The sequence below is a fragment of the Geotrypetes seraphini genome, chromosome 3 (genome assembly GCF_902459505.1).
Source record: "Geotrypetes seraphini chromosome 3, aGeoSer1.1, whole genome shotgun sequence".
Lineage (NCBI taxonomy): Eukaryota > Metazoa > Chordata > Amphibia > Gymnophiona > Dermophiidae > Geotrypetes > Geotrypetes seraphini.
In genome coordinates, this window is record NC_047086.1 from 25151114 (window position 1) to 25166320 (window position 15207).

Sequence of the window (15207 nt, forward strand, 5' to 3'; positions counted from 1 at the left end):
CTGGCACCCTAAACGTTGTCCTTGTGACTGGATGTATGTGTTGTTGATTATAGTAACATAACATAGTTGATGGCAGCAGATAAAGACCCAAATGGTCCATCTAGTCTGCCCAACCTGATTCAATCTAAAAATTTGTTGGGTTTTTTTTTTCTTCTTCTTCTTAGCTATTTCTGGGCAAGAATCCAAAGCTCTGCCCGGTACTGTTCTTAGGTTCCAACTACTGAAGTCTCTGACAAAACTCACTCCAGTCCATCTACACCCTCCCAGCCATTGAAGCCCTCCCCAGCCCATCCTCCCCCAAACAGCCATATACAGACACAGATCGTGCAAGTCTGCCCAGTACTGGCCTTAGTCCGTCAATATTTCTTTTCCAGAGAAAGGAAAATGGTAAAACCAGAGGACATAATTTGAGGTTGAGGGGTGGTAGATTCAGGGGCAATGTTAGGAAATTCTACTTTACGGAGAGGGTAGTGGATGCCTGGAATGCGCTCCTGAGAGAGGTGGTGGAGAGTAAAACTGTGACTGAGTTCAAAGAAGCGTGGGATGAACACAGAGGATTTAGAATCAGAAAATAATATTAAATATTTAACTAAGGCCAGTACTGGGCAGACTTGCACGGTCTGTGTCTGTATATGGCCGTATGTGTCTGTATTTGGAGGATGGGCTGGGAGGGTGTAGATGGGCTGGAGTAAGTCTTAACAGAGATTTCGGAAGTTGGAACCCAAGCACGGTACCGGGTAAAGCTTTGGATTCTTGCCCAGAAATGCGCATTGTTTTGGCGTTTTTGTACACCGCCTAGAAGGCTTGATTGGGCGGTATAAGAAATTATAAATAAACTTGAAACTTGAAAACTAAGAAGAAAAAATTAAAAAATTAAAATTGAATCAGGTTGGGCAGACTGGATGGACCATTCGGGTCTTTATCTGCCGTCATCTACTATGTTACTATTTTCTGATTCTAGATCCTCTGTGTTCATCCCACGCTTTTTTGAACTCCGTCACCGTTTTCCTCTCCACCACCTCTCTCGGGAGCGCATTTCAGGCATCCACCACCCTCTCTAAGGCCATTTTTACAGCAGCAGTAAAATGGCTGATTTTCTATTTGAATTAATGGCCATGCGATAATGTTGCCCTGGGCTAAATGGGTATAAAATGGGCTTCTTAGCATATTTAATAAAAGGGCTCCTATATGTCTTTTCATAAGATGTTGAAAACCCGCTTCTTTTAACTGATTTGGAGGCTTTATTTATTTTTTTACCCTATCTAGTTTGATTATAGGCCTCGGGTACATTTGATAGACTGTGAGCCTACCACGACAGATAGGGGAAATGCTTGAGTACCTTTATGTAAGCTGCTTAGGCTATTAGTGGTATATAAATACTAAAAAATTAAAATAACTCTACCCTTTTACTAAAGCGTAGTGCGGTTTATAGTGCTGGCCGCAGCTGTAACAACTCCGACGCTATGAGCGTTGAAGCTGTTACCACCGTGGCTGTCGCTAAAAACCATACTTTGGTTTTGTAAAAAAAAAAAGGGGGGGGTGGGAGAGGTGTAAATGTTTGTGGTTCCCAGTTATGCATGATAAATCTTGTCATTTTGCATCAAACCTGCGTTGGTAGTTTACGGACTATAAATGTACAGTATTTGGATTTGCACGAAGGAGAAATTGCAGGAAAATTATTACATCTTAACACGCTGACCTTGTCTCATCCCCAGAATGTCTCATTCTCAGGCAGAAAGTGTCATAAAGAATATCATTCGAGAGATAGCACAAGAATGTGCAGCTAAAGGGCAAAGTGTTTCAGAAACCCTGGTGGCCTTTATGGTGAGTGGGAAAACAACTGATCTGCCAACTGATTTTATTTATCTGATGGGATCGCGTCGCTCCAAATTCTCAAAAACAATTTTGACACTGGGTAAGATTTTTTTTTTTGAGGTACGAGCCACTGAGCAAACCAAGCCCCAGGTAACATTAAACTGAAAAATTTGATGCTTCTGCTGGTGATCATAAGCGTAGGAGCCAGCTCTATGGATGCTCTTAAGTCAAGGATCCCCAAAGTCCCTCCTTGAGGGCCGAATCCAGTCGGGTTTTCAGGATTTCCCCCATGAATAAGCATTGAAAGCAGTGCATGCACATAGATCTCATGCATATTCATTGGGGAAATCCTGAAAACCCGACTGGATTCGGCCCTCAAGGAGGGACTTTGGGGACCCTTGCTGTAAGTGCTTGAGCACCCCCAATTCTGAGAAAACTTAACTGTGTCCAAGTTGGGGGTCATTTCCACAGGGTTTAAACAGTTGACTCCTATGATAAGTATAGTAAGATATACATTTTTATGACATTACAGATATCCCACAATAACTAATTTACTCTTTTAAATAATTGTCATTTTCTTTTTACAAAATACATTTCTGGTTACATATACAGTAATCCCTATGCAATGTTGAAATGTTTCCCCAAAATCAGCAAACTGCTTCAAAATGTTATAGGTTTCAGGTCTCTTTTACTACTGCTAATTATTTCTTTAGTGTTATCAGGCATATGTAGCGCTGTATACATTCAGGCTCATAATCAAAAAATAGCCATCCAAAACACATCCTAAATTGGCACTTGGATGTCCTAATTGCCAGGAGGTCCAAGTGCCGATAATCAAAACCATCTTTCTGTTCATCTAGTGAAGCTTGAGGAATGGTCTGAAATTTGACAGCTAAAATTTCATGCCAAGAAATGCAAGGCCATGCATTTGGGCTGCAAAAACCTGAGGGAATGGTACAGTTTAGAGCAGGGGTCTCAAAGTCCCTCCTTGAGGGCTGCAATCCAGTCGGATTTTCAGGATTTCCCCAATGAATATGCATTGAAAGCAGTGCATGCACATAGATCTCATGCATATTCATTGGGGAAATCCTGAAAACACGACTGGATTGCGGCCCTCAAGGAGGGACTTTGAGATCCCTGGTTTAGAGGGTGAAGAACTTATGTGCACGATGGAAGAGCGGGACTTGGGTGTGATTGTATGTGATGATCTTACGGTGGCCAAACAGGTTGAAAAGGTGACGGCGAAAGCTAGAAGGATGCTAGGTTGCATAGGGAGTGGTATGGCCAGTAGGAAAAATGAGGTATGGATGCCCCTGTATGACTCTGGCGAGACCTCATTTAGAATATTGTGTACAATTCTGGAGGCTGCACCTTCAAAAAGATATAAAAAGGATATAGTCAGTCCAGAGGAAGGCTACTAAAGTGGTGTGTGGTCTTTGTGATAAGGCTTATTGGGACAGTCTTAAAGATCTCAATCTGTATACTTTGGAGGAAAGGCGGGAGAGGAGAGATATGCTAGAGTCATTTAAATACCTACGTAATATAAATGTGCATGAGTCAAGTCTCTTTCATTTGAAAGGAAACTCTGGAATGAGAGGGCATAGGATGAAGTTAAGAGGTGACAGGCTCCAGAGTAATCTGAAGAAATACTTTTTTATGGAAAGAGTGGTAGATGCTTGGAACAGTCTCCCGGAAGAGGTGGTGGAGACAGAGACTGTGTCTGAATTCAAGAGGGCCTGGGACAGGCACATGGGATCTCCCAGAGAGAGAAAGAGATAATGGTTACTGTGGATGGGCAGACTAGATGGGCCATTTGGCCTTTATCTGCTGTCATGTTTCTATGTTTCTGTGTTTCTCTGTTCATCCAGAGCACGAGATGGGCATGGCGGAGGCATGTTATGGTTGAGCTTTGGGCGTTCTCGAGGGCGGGTTAGACATGGACATCTTGCAGCGATAATTAATGAAACATTTTGCAAGACATCCTAGAATGAACTTATATGTTTGGAACTAGACCTGTTTTAGAAGGTGCCCAAACTGATCAGAGGACCATTGCATGTATTAAGGTAAGACACTCCCACACTCCCCCAGTGCTCACTGACCCCCTTCCACCACACAAAAACGAGAACAAAAAGGTACTTACCTGTTTCTAAAACAGCAGCATCTGGTATGGGAAAGCCTAGAGCTGCACACATGTATCTTAAGTAGCCTGGCTTGTGGGCTAGTGGACAACAGGAAGAAGTGGGGAAGGGACACTATATATCAGCTTCAAAGGACAATAAATTTATTAAAAACATATAAATAGCTAATATATATAAATATATACACACACAAAATAATTCAAGCCTATCAGAGAGTCTTTAATCCTTTTCCACTGGACCCCCAAAACGGTCCGCTTTCAGCTTTAACGAAAAGCCTTCCTCAGAGATGTGCTTGTAAAATCTATGAAATAAAAAGACAAAAAATGAACGCATACATATATATGAATCTATATAAATCATACAATCATTAAATAAAATGGACAAAGCACAATAGATGATTATGAAGGGACAAAATACCACCAATTAAAATTAAAATAAAGGTGAACATGTACATCATTAAAATATATGATAAAAAGATCACAGGAGTATATAAAAACAATTATATTGTGGAAAATATCACCAAAAATACAATGTATGATAAGAATGCACATCAACAAAATACATCCCCATCCCCAAACATTCCTATATGACATATGTACCAGGCCTGTAATTGACACCTTACGGGACCCTACCCTTCCAAGTGCAATCCATGAACAAGTATTACTGAAGAGCATTAGCTCGCAATAACTAAGGAAACAGTAGAATCAGAAAATAATATTAAATATTGAACTAAGGCCAGTCCTGGGCAGACTTGCACAGTCTGTGTCTGTCTGTACATGGACGTTTGGGAGAGGATGGGCTGGAGCGGGCTTCAACAGCTGGGAGGGTGTAGAATATCAGGGATCTCAAAGTCCCTCCTTGAGGGCCGCAATCCAGTCGGGTTTTCAGGATTTCCCCAATGAATATGCATTGAAAGCAGTGCATGCACATAGATCTCATGCATATTCATTGGGGAAATCCTGAAAACCCGACTGGATTGCGGCCCTCGAGGAGGGACTTTGAGACCCCTGGTGTAGATGGGCTGGAGTCGGTTTTGATGGAGATTTTGGCAGTTGGAACCCAAGGTAGAGCTTTGGATTCTTGCCCAGAAATAGCTAAGAAGGAAAAATTTCAAAAATTTAAATTGAATCAAGTTGGGCAGACTGGAGGGACCATTCGGGTCTTTATCTGCCGTCATCTACTATGCATGAAAAACGACTGCTACACACAGTAAAAGAGTGTATAAGAGCACACAACAGAGAAAGCAGAAATTAAAGCCAAAGTAGATGGCGCCGGTGTACTTGCAAAGACCTAAAAGGATTACCTGTACTAAAACAGAATCATCATTTGAGTTCTCAGGAGAACGCCTGGGTTGGTATTTTTTTTTTTTTTAATCTTTATTAAATTTCCAAACTACCATAGTGCAAACAAACAATTTCAATATACATAAGTTTACACAAAATGCACATTAACTTACAGACATTAATGTAACAACCATTTCCCCCCCAAAAAATAAGTATACAATAAAAAGAGGGAAAATGCATAAATAACATGAGTAAACTGTATGAATGTATGTGAATGATAAGAAGGAAAACAGTTGTTTTAACTGCGAGTGTACCAAGTGCTCAAGCCATGCTGAGTGTACACTATGGGGCTCATAATCGAAAGAGAAAAACGTCCAAAAACCGGCCTAAGTCGGCACTTGGACGAACATTTCTCAAAAACGTCCAAGCGCTGAAAATAAAAACGGGTTTTGGACGTATTTCTAAATGACCTAGGCCTTCATAGTGCCGCTCAACGTCCAAAGCTAAACGGAGCATTTCAGGAGGCGTGTCGAGGGCGGGAGTTGGACGGGACGTGGGCTGGCTTAGACTTAGTCGTACAGCATGTATAACCGAAAGTTATACAGCCCAGGATCGACGGAACTTGGACGTTGTCTAAGTCACAAAACCCCACTTAAAGTCACCAGATAAGCACTGAAAACACATAACACAGACCCCCACACACTACCCCTGTGATCACCAACCCCCCCCACTCCCATAAAAATTTTATTCACAATTTTATATTTCAGCCTCCAGACTACCATCACCTGGCTGCCTGGCATAGGAAAGCCTAGTCGCACAGCCCAGAGGCAGCTTAAGTCGTCTTGGGGGTGGGTTAGAGACCCATAGAGAGGAGGACCCATGCCCCTAAGCCCTAATCACTGCATTGATACTGAAACATGTGCACTGCCCTATACACCCCCAAAACCCTTTTGAACTGGCATATAAGTGGCTCCTGCAGCCATAAGAGCTATTGGGGTGGTAGATAAGTGGGTCTAGGGGTTTCTGGAGGTGGTTTGGGGGGCTCACCGTCACCTATAAGGGAGCTGTAGTGAGGAGAAGCCATGGCACTCTTTTTGTGAAGTTCACAGCAGTGCCCTGTAAGGTACCCCACTATTTAGGTGACATGTCTGGGTGTGTAGTCCATCACTTTGCAGACCCCTCCCACGTCCAACAGAGCTTGTTCTAGGAGTTTTGGACTTGGACGGAAAGTTGGACGGAAATGTGGTATAAAGATGGACGATTTAGTAGCTTGGACGATCAGATCGGCAGGATGTATAATTAGACGATTTTCGAAAGTAAAAAAAAGTTGGACATCTCTTTCGAAAATGTGTCTTAGGCTCTTTCTAACTTTGGACGACTTGCGAGATGGACGTAAACGGACTTAGACGTCCCTTTCGATTATGCCTCTATGTATACAAGCTCCATGAAGACTCCAAAAACATAGCAGATAAATAAACAAACAACCCCCCCAGTGAAAAGACATCTGAAATGAAGCCTCTCGTGGAGATCTTCAAAGAAAGCCCCCAGATAAAAAACATTTTAAAATAGATATAGTGAACCATAGAGAGGAGGACCTAGGCCCTTAAGCCACTCTAACCATTACATTTATGGTAGAACGTGTGAGCCTACCCCAGACACTACTGTACTGCCATATAGGTGCTACCTGCAGCCATAAGTGCCATTGGGGTGGTACACAGGAGAGTATAGCAGGTTTTGGGGAGAGGCTCGCCCTGAATTATAAGGAGATTATGGTGAGAAGTTCACAGTGGTGCCCTCTAAGGTGTCCCATTGCTCTTTCGGGATGTCTATGCTGGCCCCACCCACGTCCAAATGGTCAGGATTAGGACTTTTCAGCCTGGATGTTTTGCTGATCGAAAATGGGGTATAAAGATAGACGTTCTGGCGGCCTAGACATCCCGGTGGCCAAGACGTCTTAAGTAGACGATTAAAAAAAAAAATGGCCATTTTTGTAACCTTCAGTTTTATTGTACTTCCAACATTGGACGTTCAGCTGAAAACATCCAAGTTGGACTTAAGATTTTTTTTTTTTTTTTCTTTCAAAAATGCCCCTCCACATATGCAGGTACTTTCTGTGTCCCTAGTGGGCTCAAAATTTAATGTTGGTTTTTACAAAGCTGCTGTATGTAGAGGTTTCTAAACTAAACTAAACCTTAAGTTTGTATACCGCATCATCTCCATAGAGCTCGGCACAGTTTACAGGTAATTCAATAAATGAGGGAAGGACATAATAAGAAATTAGAGGTTATGAAGACTTTACGTTTTAAATAGATAGCTTTACGTTTTGGAGAAAAGCCAGGTTTTAGATAGTTTGAGTATGTGGGTGGATCTGGTAGAGTCGGGTCTCGAAGAATTCCAGGATAGTGGGATTAGGGGAGGAAGAATGCCATGTAGGATCTTGAAAATTAGGCAGGTACATTTAAAGTGAATCCTAGAAATCACCGGAAGCCAGTGAAGTTTTGACAGAAGCAGGGAAACATGATCGAATTTGCTTTTTGCGAAGATCAACTTAGCCGCAGTATTCTGGATCCGCTGAAGTCTTTGAAGATTTTTCTTGGATAGACTTAGATAGATGGAATTACAATAGTCCAGTCTGGAAAGAATGATTGATTGTACAAGGATAGCAAAATGTTGTTGGTGGAAGCAGGATCTCACTTTTCTCAACATGTGAAGACTAAAAAAACATTTTTTTACCAGAGTTGAGATGATCATTAAAGGAAAGTGTAGAGTCAATAATGATGCCCCAAAACTTTGCTTGAGAATTCGATCTGCAGTTTGGGACCAGAAGGTAGTGGAATGTGGGTAACTGATCTAGTTTTGTTTTAGACTCATTCAGCTTCATTTGTACAGAGAGGGCCCAGGATTGGAGTTTCGTTATGCAAGCTATTCCCATCAAATACATAACAGCATGGGAACAAGCTATATGTCCCTCTTTAATGATGGGGGGGTGGGGCTGAAAATTTACTTTTGGGGGGGTTTCTGGGATTAGGACCCTACCTCCAAAGACCCCTTTTCTGAATTTTTACTTTTAATATTGCTCCACCAGGCCATTTTCAAAGCGAAATTGCTGCCGCAGTGGCCATTTTGGATTTCTCAGTCCATCTCAATCTGCCTCAAAAACATCTAGATTTTAATTAAAATTGTTAGAAATGGACTTCTCAAGCTGTTTTAGCCCTATATCATGCCACATTTGTGCTGGATGGATGGCTGAGGAGCATCCATGTTCCTTCAACCAGAAAGATTATTGAGGTAAGAACCTAATCTTCCCATAATGACAACCACAAAACTGGTTTTACTAAGCAAAATTTCTGACAGAACAATGTGATTTCCACTGCCTCATTTAAAACTGGTTTTATGTCCATTATTGTAGGTCAAGGCAGTTGTTCTGGATCCAGCAAATGGGTTTAATGTGGACCGAACGCTGACAAAAACTGACGTTCAAAATCTTATTAAGGTAAAACTGAATCATGAAGTTAAAAGTCTTGATGCGATGACATTTCTAAATAGTAGATTTTTTTTCTTATGTGCACTTTGTATGTTTTACTTTTATATGACCTTATATTCTTTCTTCTTGAACAAACAAAGATTAATCAGCCACATAATTGGGAAATGTCATCAAACAGTGGCAACATACATTAGCTTAGAGCAGTGTCTCGCAAAATTTCCAAGCCACAGCACACTAAACTCAGGACCGTGGCTGGAGGGTCTCGTCGCGTGCGCAGATATCGATGTGATGACATCACATGTATGTGTGATATCATCACGTCAACGTCTGCATGCGTGGAGGCCCTTCAGACAAGGCCTTGAGATTGTTAACCCTGAAATTACTGTGCTGGTGGGGCGGTATGGAGAACAGAAGAGGCGTCTGCGAGGAGGAGAGGCGCTGGCTGACTTGCTTACATAGAAACAAAGAAACATAGAAACATAGAAGATGATGGCAGAAAAGGGCTACAGCCCATCAAGTCTGCCCACTCTGCTTACCCACCCCCTGTCTATGCCCTAATGACCCAATTTCCTTATCTTGACCCTCGTAGGGATCCCACATGGGTATCCCATTTATTCTTAAAGTCTGGCACGCTGTCTGCCTCGATCACCTGCACTGGAAGCTTGTTCCAATGATCAACCACTCTCTCTGTGAAGAAATATTTTCTGATGTCGCCATGAAATTTTCCGCCCCTGAGTTTGAGCGGGTGCCCTCTTGTGGCCGAGGGTCCCTTGAGAAAGAAAATATCATCTTTCACTTCGACATGTCCCGTGAGGTACTTAAATGTTTCGATTATGTCTCCCCTCTCCCTATGTTCCTCAAGAGTGTAGAGCTGCAATTTGTTCAGTCTCTCTTTGTACGAGAGACCCTTGAGCCCCGAGATCATCCTGGTGGCCGTCCGTTGAACCGATTCAATTCTGTGCACATCTTTAATGTGGCCTCCAGAATTGCACACAGTACTCCAGATGAGGTCTCACCATGGCCCTGTACAACGGCATTATGACTTCAGGCTTTCAGCTGACGAAACTTCTATTGATACAACCCAATATCTGCCTTGCCTTAGATGAAGCCTTCTCCACTTGATTGGCAGTTTTCATGTCTGCACTGATGATTACTCCTAAATCTCATTCTGCTGAAGTCTTAGTTAAAGTTTCTCTGTTCAAGAAGTACGTCCTGCATGGATTTCCGCTTCCGAGGTGCATGACCTTACATTTCTTAGCATTGAAGCCTAGCTGCCAGGTTGAGGACCAACTTTCCATGATGTGCCTCTCACGGCACACCCCAAATCTCACCATGGCACACTACTGTGCCACGACACACTACTGTGCCACGACACACACTTTTGTGATAACACTGGCTTAGAGCAAACACAGGTGTTGCCCACAGATACTACACCATCTTCCGGTCTTTGTGGCCAAGCTCTCGCAGAAATGTGGTTTTGCTATCATAGTATTATTTTTTGGCTATTGAAAAGGTTTTTCTTTCTCCGGGTATCCTCCCTCCAAGCCACTTTAGCCTCTCCCATTTGTTTTATATATATGCATATTTTTTCTTGAAAAACTGAGTTCACCCTGGCTGACCAACTGTTTGCCATGATGGACGCAATCACTGGTTTCAGAAGATGCACTTGGAACTGGAAAAGCACTTGGATCTAGAAAATTTCCTTCACAGATACTATCTGCTATAAATTATGGCCTAGATTGCACCCATAATCTATAAATTCAGGCTAATTGTCCAATCCCTAGTCTTAGGTCTACTGGACTATTGCAATTCCCTCTATCTACCTTGTCCTGCCAACATGATAAAACAACTTCAGACTATACAAAACACCGCCCTCAGACTGATCTACTCTCTGAAAAAATATGACCACATCACCACTGCCTTCCTGGACTCTCACTGGCTACCAATACAAGCACGAATCCAATTCAAATTCTACTGTCTATTATTCAAAGCATTAAACGGCTCTGCCCCCTCCTACCTAAACAACTGCTTAAATCAGACCCTCGCCACAAGACAAAGAAGAACCCTGACCCCTTTTGCCTTCCCTCCGCTCAAGGGCACTCAGCGCAGGAAGATGTTTGACAACCTTCTCGCGACGCAAGCAGCGAAACTTAACCACTCCCTCTCCAACCTGCTGACGGCAACGGGCGACCTCAAAACATTTTGAAAAGAAAGCAAAACCCTGCTCTTCAAAAAATTTATCCAGATATCTTAACCCCCCCTCTTCCCCCTCCTCCCAGGTAAATTCCCCTCCCAAAGCCTCCACTTAGGTAATCTCTTCCTCTTCAAAACACCAACCAAGAAAACAGATCCCTGAAATGTAATGTAATCTTATTTGTAACCTATTTGTTATATTACCTAGAAATGTACAGTCATCTTACTATCCAATTGCAAGTTCATCCGGAATTTATCCAGCTTTCTCACCTCTTTTGTATCCAAAAAAAAAATTTTTATTGTAACTTCATTGGAAATGTCCAGTCAGCTCTTTTGTAATCCGCCTTAAACTGCAAGGTATAGGCGGAATAGAAGTCACTAATGTAATGTAATGTAATAAATGACCCATGGGGGAATCCGCATATGAGTGGCTAAGCATGTGTTACGTATATTTCAGCCAAGTGGTCCAATACCCAAATATTCACTATTAAATCAAACTCACTTGTGCAAGACTAATGTTACCTAACTCTTGTAAGTAGTTTATTTTCAGTTTTTTTAATTTTTATTTTTAACAATTTAGGTATTAATCTCTTATTTTATTTTATAAAGGTGAAAAATGCCTGATAAGTGGAGCTTAGCGCCATCTGGTGTCAGAGTGTGATAAATCTCAATGCTCCTACTCAGATCATTGGCAAAAGAAACACCCGATTTCACGAAATCATTATCACATTCACAAGTACTAAAAACTTTTATCTTCTTTATATATTTTAGAAACTAGTCAATTGTATCATGCGATACTAATGTTCATGCATTTATATTGATTCATGCAGTCATGCATTCTCGATTTTATGCGTGGAGGGCCATAATCAAAAGAAACGTCTAAGTCCGATTTGGTCGTAGGGTGCTAGTCGCCCAAAGTCGGCAGCAGCAAAATGTCCATTCTCAGAAAGTATGTGCAAAATATTTTTTTCCAAAAATTGACTACTTCTATGTCCAGCCGTTTGATCATCCAGACTCCTAGTACGTCTATCTTTCGACCACATTCTCGACCAAAAAAAATTGTCCAAGTTCCAAACTCCTAGAGCAAGAACTTCTGGATGTGGGAGGGGCCAGAAAAGTGATAGACTGGCCACACAGACATGGCAACGCAGCAGTAGGGAACCTTAAAGGGACTTTGAGCAGGAAAACTAGTTTCTAAAATATTTAAAGAAGAAGATAAAAAGAAGATAAAAGTTTGTTTGCTTCTATACTGCTACTAATGACTGGGATGTCAATTCAGAGCAGTTTGATAGCGATTTCATGAAATCAGAAGGTGTTTCTTTTCCTAGTCAGATCATTAGCAGATGTTGCTAAGCTCCACTTCTTTATAAAATAAAATAAGAGATTAATACCTAAATTATTAAAAATAAAAAAAACTGAAAATAATGAACTACTTACAGGTAACATTAGTCTTACCATTGACCAACTGTTCAAGTTGTGTAATCAATGTTGGAAGTCCATAAGCCCTGAAGAAGCGGCTTTATACCCTGAAACATTGGCTGCATTAAGGACTGTCATTAAAACAGTATTTTTTTCTAACACAGTTTCAGTTGAAGTTGTTAAGAATCTAAGTCCCATTAATACAACTATTGTGGCAATAAATCACTACTGACGAAAGTTGTTTGCCGATGATGTGGGCGGAGGTGGTAGAGCATAAGTAAACAGCTCAACCAAGAGATCTGAGGCTTTTGTCTTTCATTTGATGGAGACTCAGCCTTTCAAAGTGGTGTTTTTTTGTATTTGAATTATTTCATTTTCCCACTTCACCATAATTAAGTGAGTCAATTTATAAGAACATAAGAATTGCCACTGCTGGGTCAAACCAGTTGTCCATCGTGCCCCGCAGTCCGCTCACGTGGCGGCCCATAGGTCAAAGACCAGTGCCCTATTTGAGTCTAGCCTTACCCGCGTACGTTCTGGTTCAGCAGTAGCTTATCCAACCTTTTCTTGAATCCCTGGAGGGTGTTTTCCCCTATAACAGCCTCCGGAAGAGCGTTCCAGATTTCTACCACTCTCTGGGTGAAGAAGAACTTCCTTACATTTGTACGTAATCTATTCCCTTTTAACTTTAGAGAGTGTCCTCTCGTTCTCTCCACCTTGGAGAGGGTGAACAATCTATGCAAAATATGGCAGGCTTGAGCTCCCAGCTCACATATTGAAGCTATATCATCCAAGTTCCCCAGCAGAAACAGCGTAACTCTGTCCCCGGTAGCTCACTCACAAAACCTTTACCGTTTGGTTCCCCATACTTCGACAGAATGATTCTGCACATAGAGAAAATTTCCTTGCCCATGGGCTCTGGCACAAGATTCTCTTGCTCCAAATCCCCCTGATCCTCTCCCGTCCCCCCAAAAGTGCCCTTCTTCCAGTTTGTGAGACTATAAGCCTTCCTTCTTCCTCCAGAACGATCCCCCTCCTCACCCCCAATGTAGGTAGGCCCACCTGAATCCATAGTGGTCCTAGTGGGGGAGATGGAGGCATGAAGAAGACCACTCACTTCTGTCCCTGTAGCCTCTACTAGGACAACCAGGGATACAGGTAGGCCCAGGGGGAACCTACCTACATCACAGAAGTTTGGGGTAAGGGGGTCATTCTAGGGGGAGAAGGTTTATAGTCTTGTGAATGGAAATAGGCTTGAGAATGGGAATAGGAAGGAGGGGAGGTTTTTATTGGGTCTGGGAGGGGTATTTGGGGACTTTGAGCAGGAAAACTTAGTTATGCAGTTCCTTGCTGATATTCGGTGCCAAGGCCCAAATAGCTAAGTGGGTGAATTTATGACACTTTTGAGCTGGTCTAAATTCACCCACTTACTTATGCGGTTCTTGGTACTGAATATTGCCAGCACCCACGTAACTCCCAGCTCCTCCCCAATGCTGCCCCTGACCGTCTGATTAAGTGCCTCTGAATATCATCACTTAGGCAATGGTAAGCAATGCCCGCTTAATTCCCAAAACATGTACATAGGAATTTCTGCTACAGCTCTTCACCCTTTTAATCTATTATTCTATACATCTGTGGTAGTGAAATTGTAACCTTGTTGTTAAACCATCTACTATGTATGTAAGCTTGTAATCCATTCTGAGCTCTTCTGGGAGGATGGGCTAGAAATCCGACTAAAATAAATAAATAAATTTGCTTTGAATATCAGCCAGATTGTGTTTTCAGCAGAAGAGAATGGCATAATTTTTAAATTCAACTGAAGGCTGAGCGTTTTTCTGACGGTTCCCCTGAAGAAGCAATAGCAAAACGGGCCCTTGGGACTTCTGCAATGGAATCTGTACTGATTGGCTTAGTGGCTATGTGAGACCGCAAAAATCTTAGAGCAAAACAATAGCCATACTGGGTCAGACCAATGGTCCATCAAGCCCAGTAGCCCGTTCTCACGGTGGCCAATCCAGGTCCCTAGTCCCTAGCCAAAATCCAAAGAGTAGCAACATTCCAGCATCTGAAAGAATAGCAAGATTCCGGAACCCCAATGAGAGCAACATTCCAGAGCTGAGATTGTGATGTCATAATGCCTCATTCCACAGTGCCTCAGCGCCAACCTAATCAGTGATGTCACAATGGCTTAATTGTCCTATACTTGGTTCACATAAGAATAGCTTTACTGGGTCAGACCAATGGTCCAAGCCCAGTAGCCCGTTCTCAAGGTGGCCAATCCAGGTCCCTAGTTCCTGGCCAAAATCCAAAGAGTAGCAACATTCCAGCATCTGAAAGAATAGCAAGATTCCGGAACCCCAATGAGAGCAACATTCCAGAGCTGAGATTGTGATGTCATAATGCCTCATTCCACAGTGTCTCAGAGCCAACCTCATCAGTGATGTCACAATGGCTTAATTGTCCTATACTTGGTTCACATAAGAACATAAGAATAGCCTTACTGGATTCAGACCAATGGTTCATCTAGCCCAGTAGCCCATTCTCATGGTGGCCAATCTTCTGATATTTTCTGTGGAATTGAGCACTAAGACAATTGACATCTGATGTTACTTTGAACAGATAAGTTTGACTGGTCAGATATTTTTGATATGGATTGATGAGTCTCTACATTATGAGCTCCTTTTACTAAGGTGCGCTAGCGTTTTTAGTGCGCGCTGCATTGCCGCACGCGCTAACCCCGCGCTACACGCCAAGAACTAACGCCAGCTCAATGCTGGCATTAGCGTCTAGTGTGCACGCTAAAACCGCTGGCACAGCTTAGTAAAAGGAGCCCTATATTTACTTGCTGTTGAAAATGATCAATTTTGCCTATCAA

At 42.3% G+C, this 15207-nt stretch overlaps 1 protein-coding gene across 5 annotated transcripts in view; it reads left to right on the forward strand.

Moving 5' to 3' along the window:
* CFAP206 (cilia and flagella associated protein 206) overlaps nucleotides 1–15207 on the forward strand; it is a 145009-nt gene that overhangs the window by 18516 nt on the left and 111286 nt on the right. For 4 of the 5 annotated variants that reach the window (XM_033937176.1, XM_033937177.1, XM_033937175.1 and 1 more), the window contains 2 exons: nucleotides 1716–1824; nucleotides 8646–8729. In XM_033937176.1, the coding sequence (XP_033793067.1) occupies nucleotides 1717–1824; nucleotides 8646–8729 (192 nt within the window). In that variant the 5' untranslated portion in view covers nucleotide 1716. Of the gene's footprint in view, nucleotides 1–1715; nucleotides 1825–1898; nucleotides 1916–8645; nucleotides 8730–15207 lie in introns of those variants that run through there. The other variant, XM_033937179.1, reaches the window with a different exon arrangement.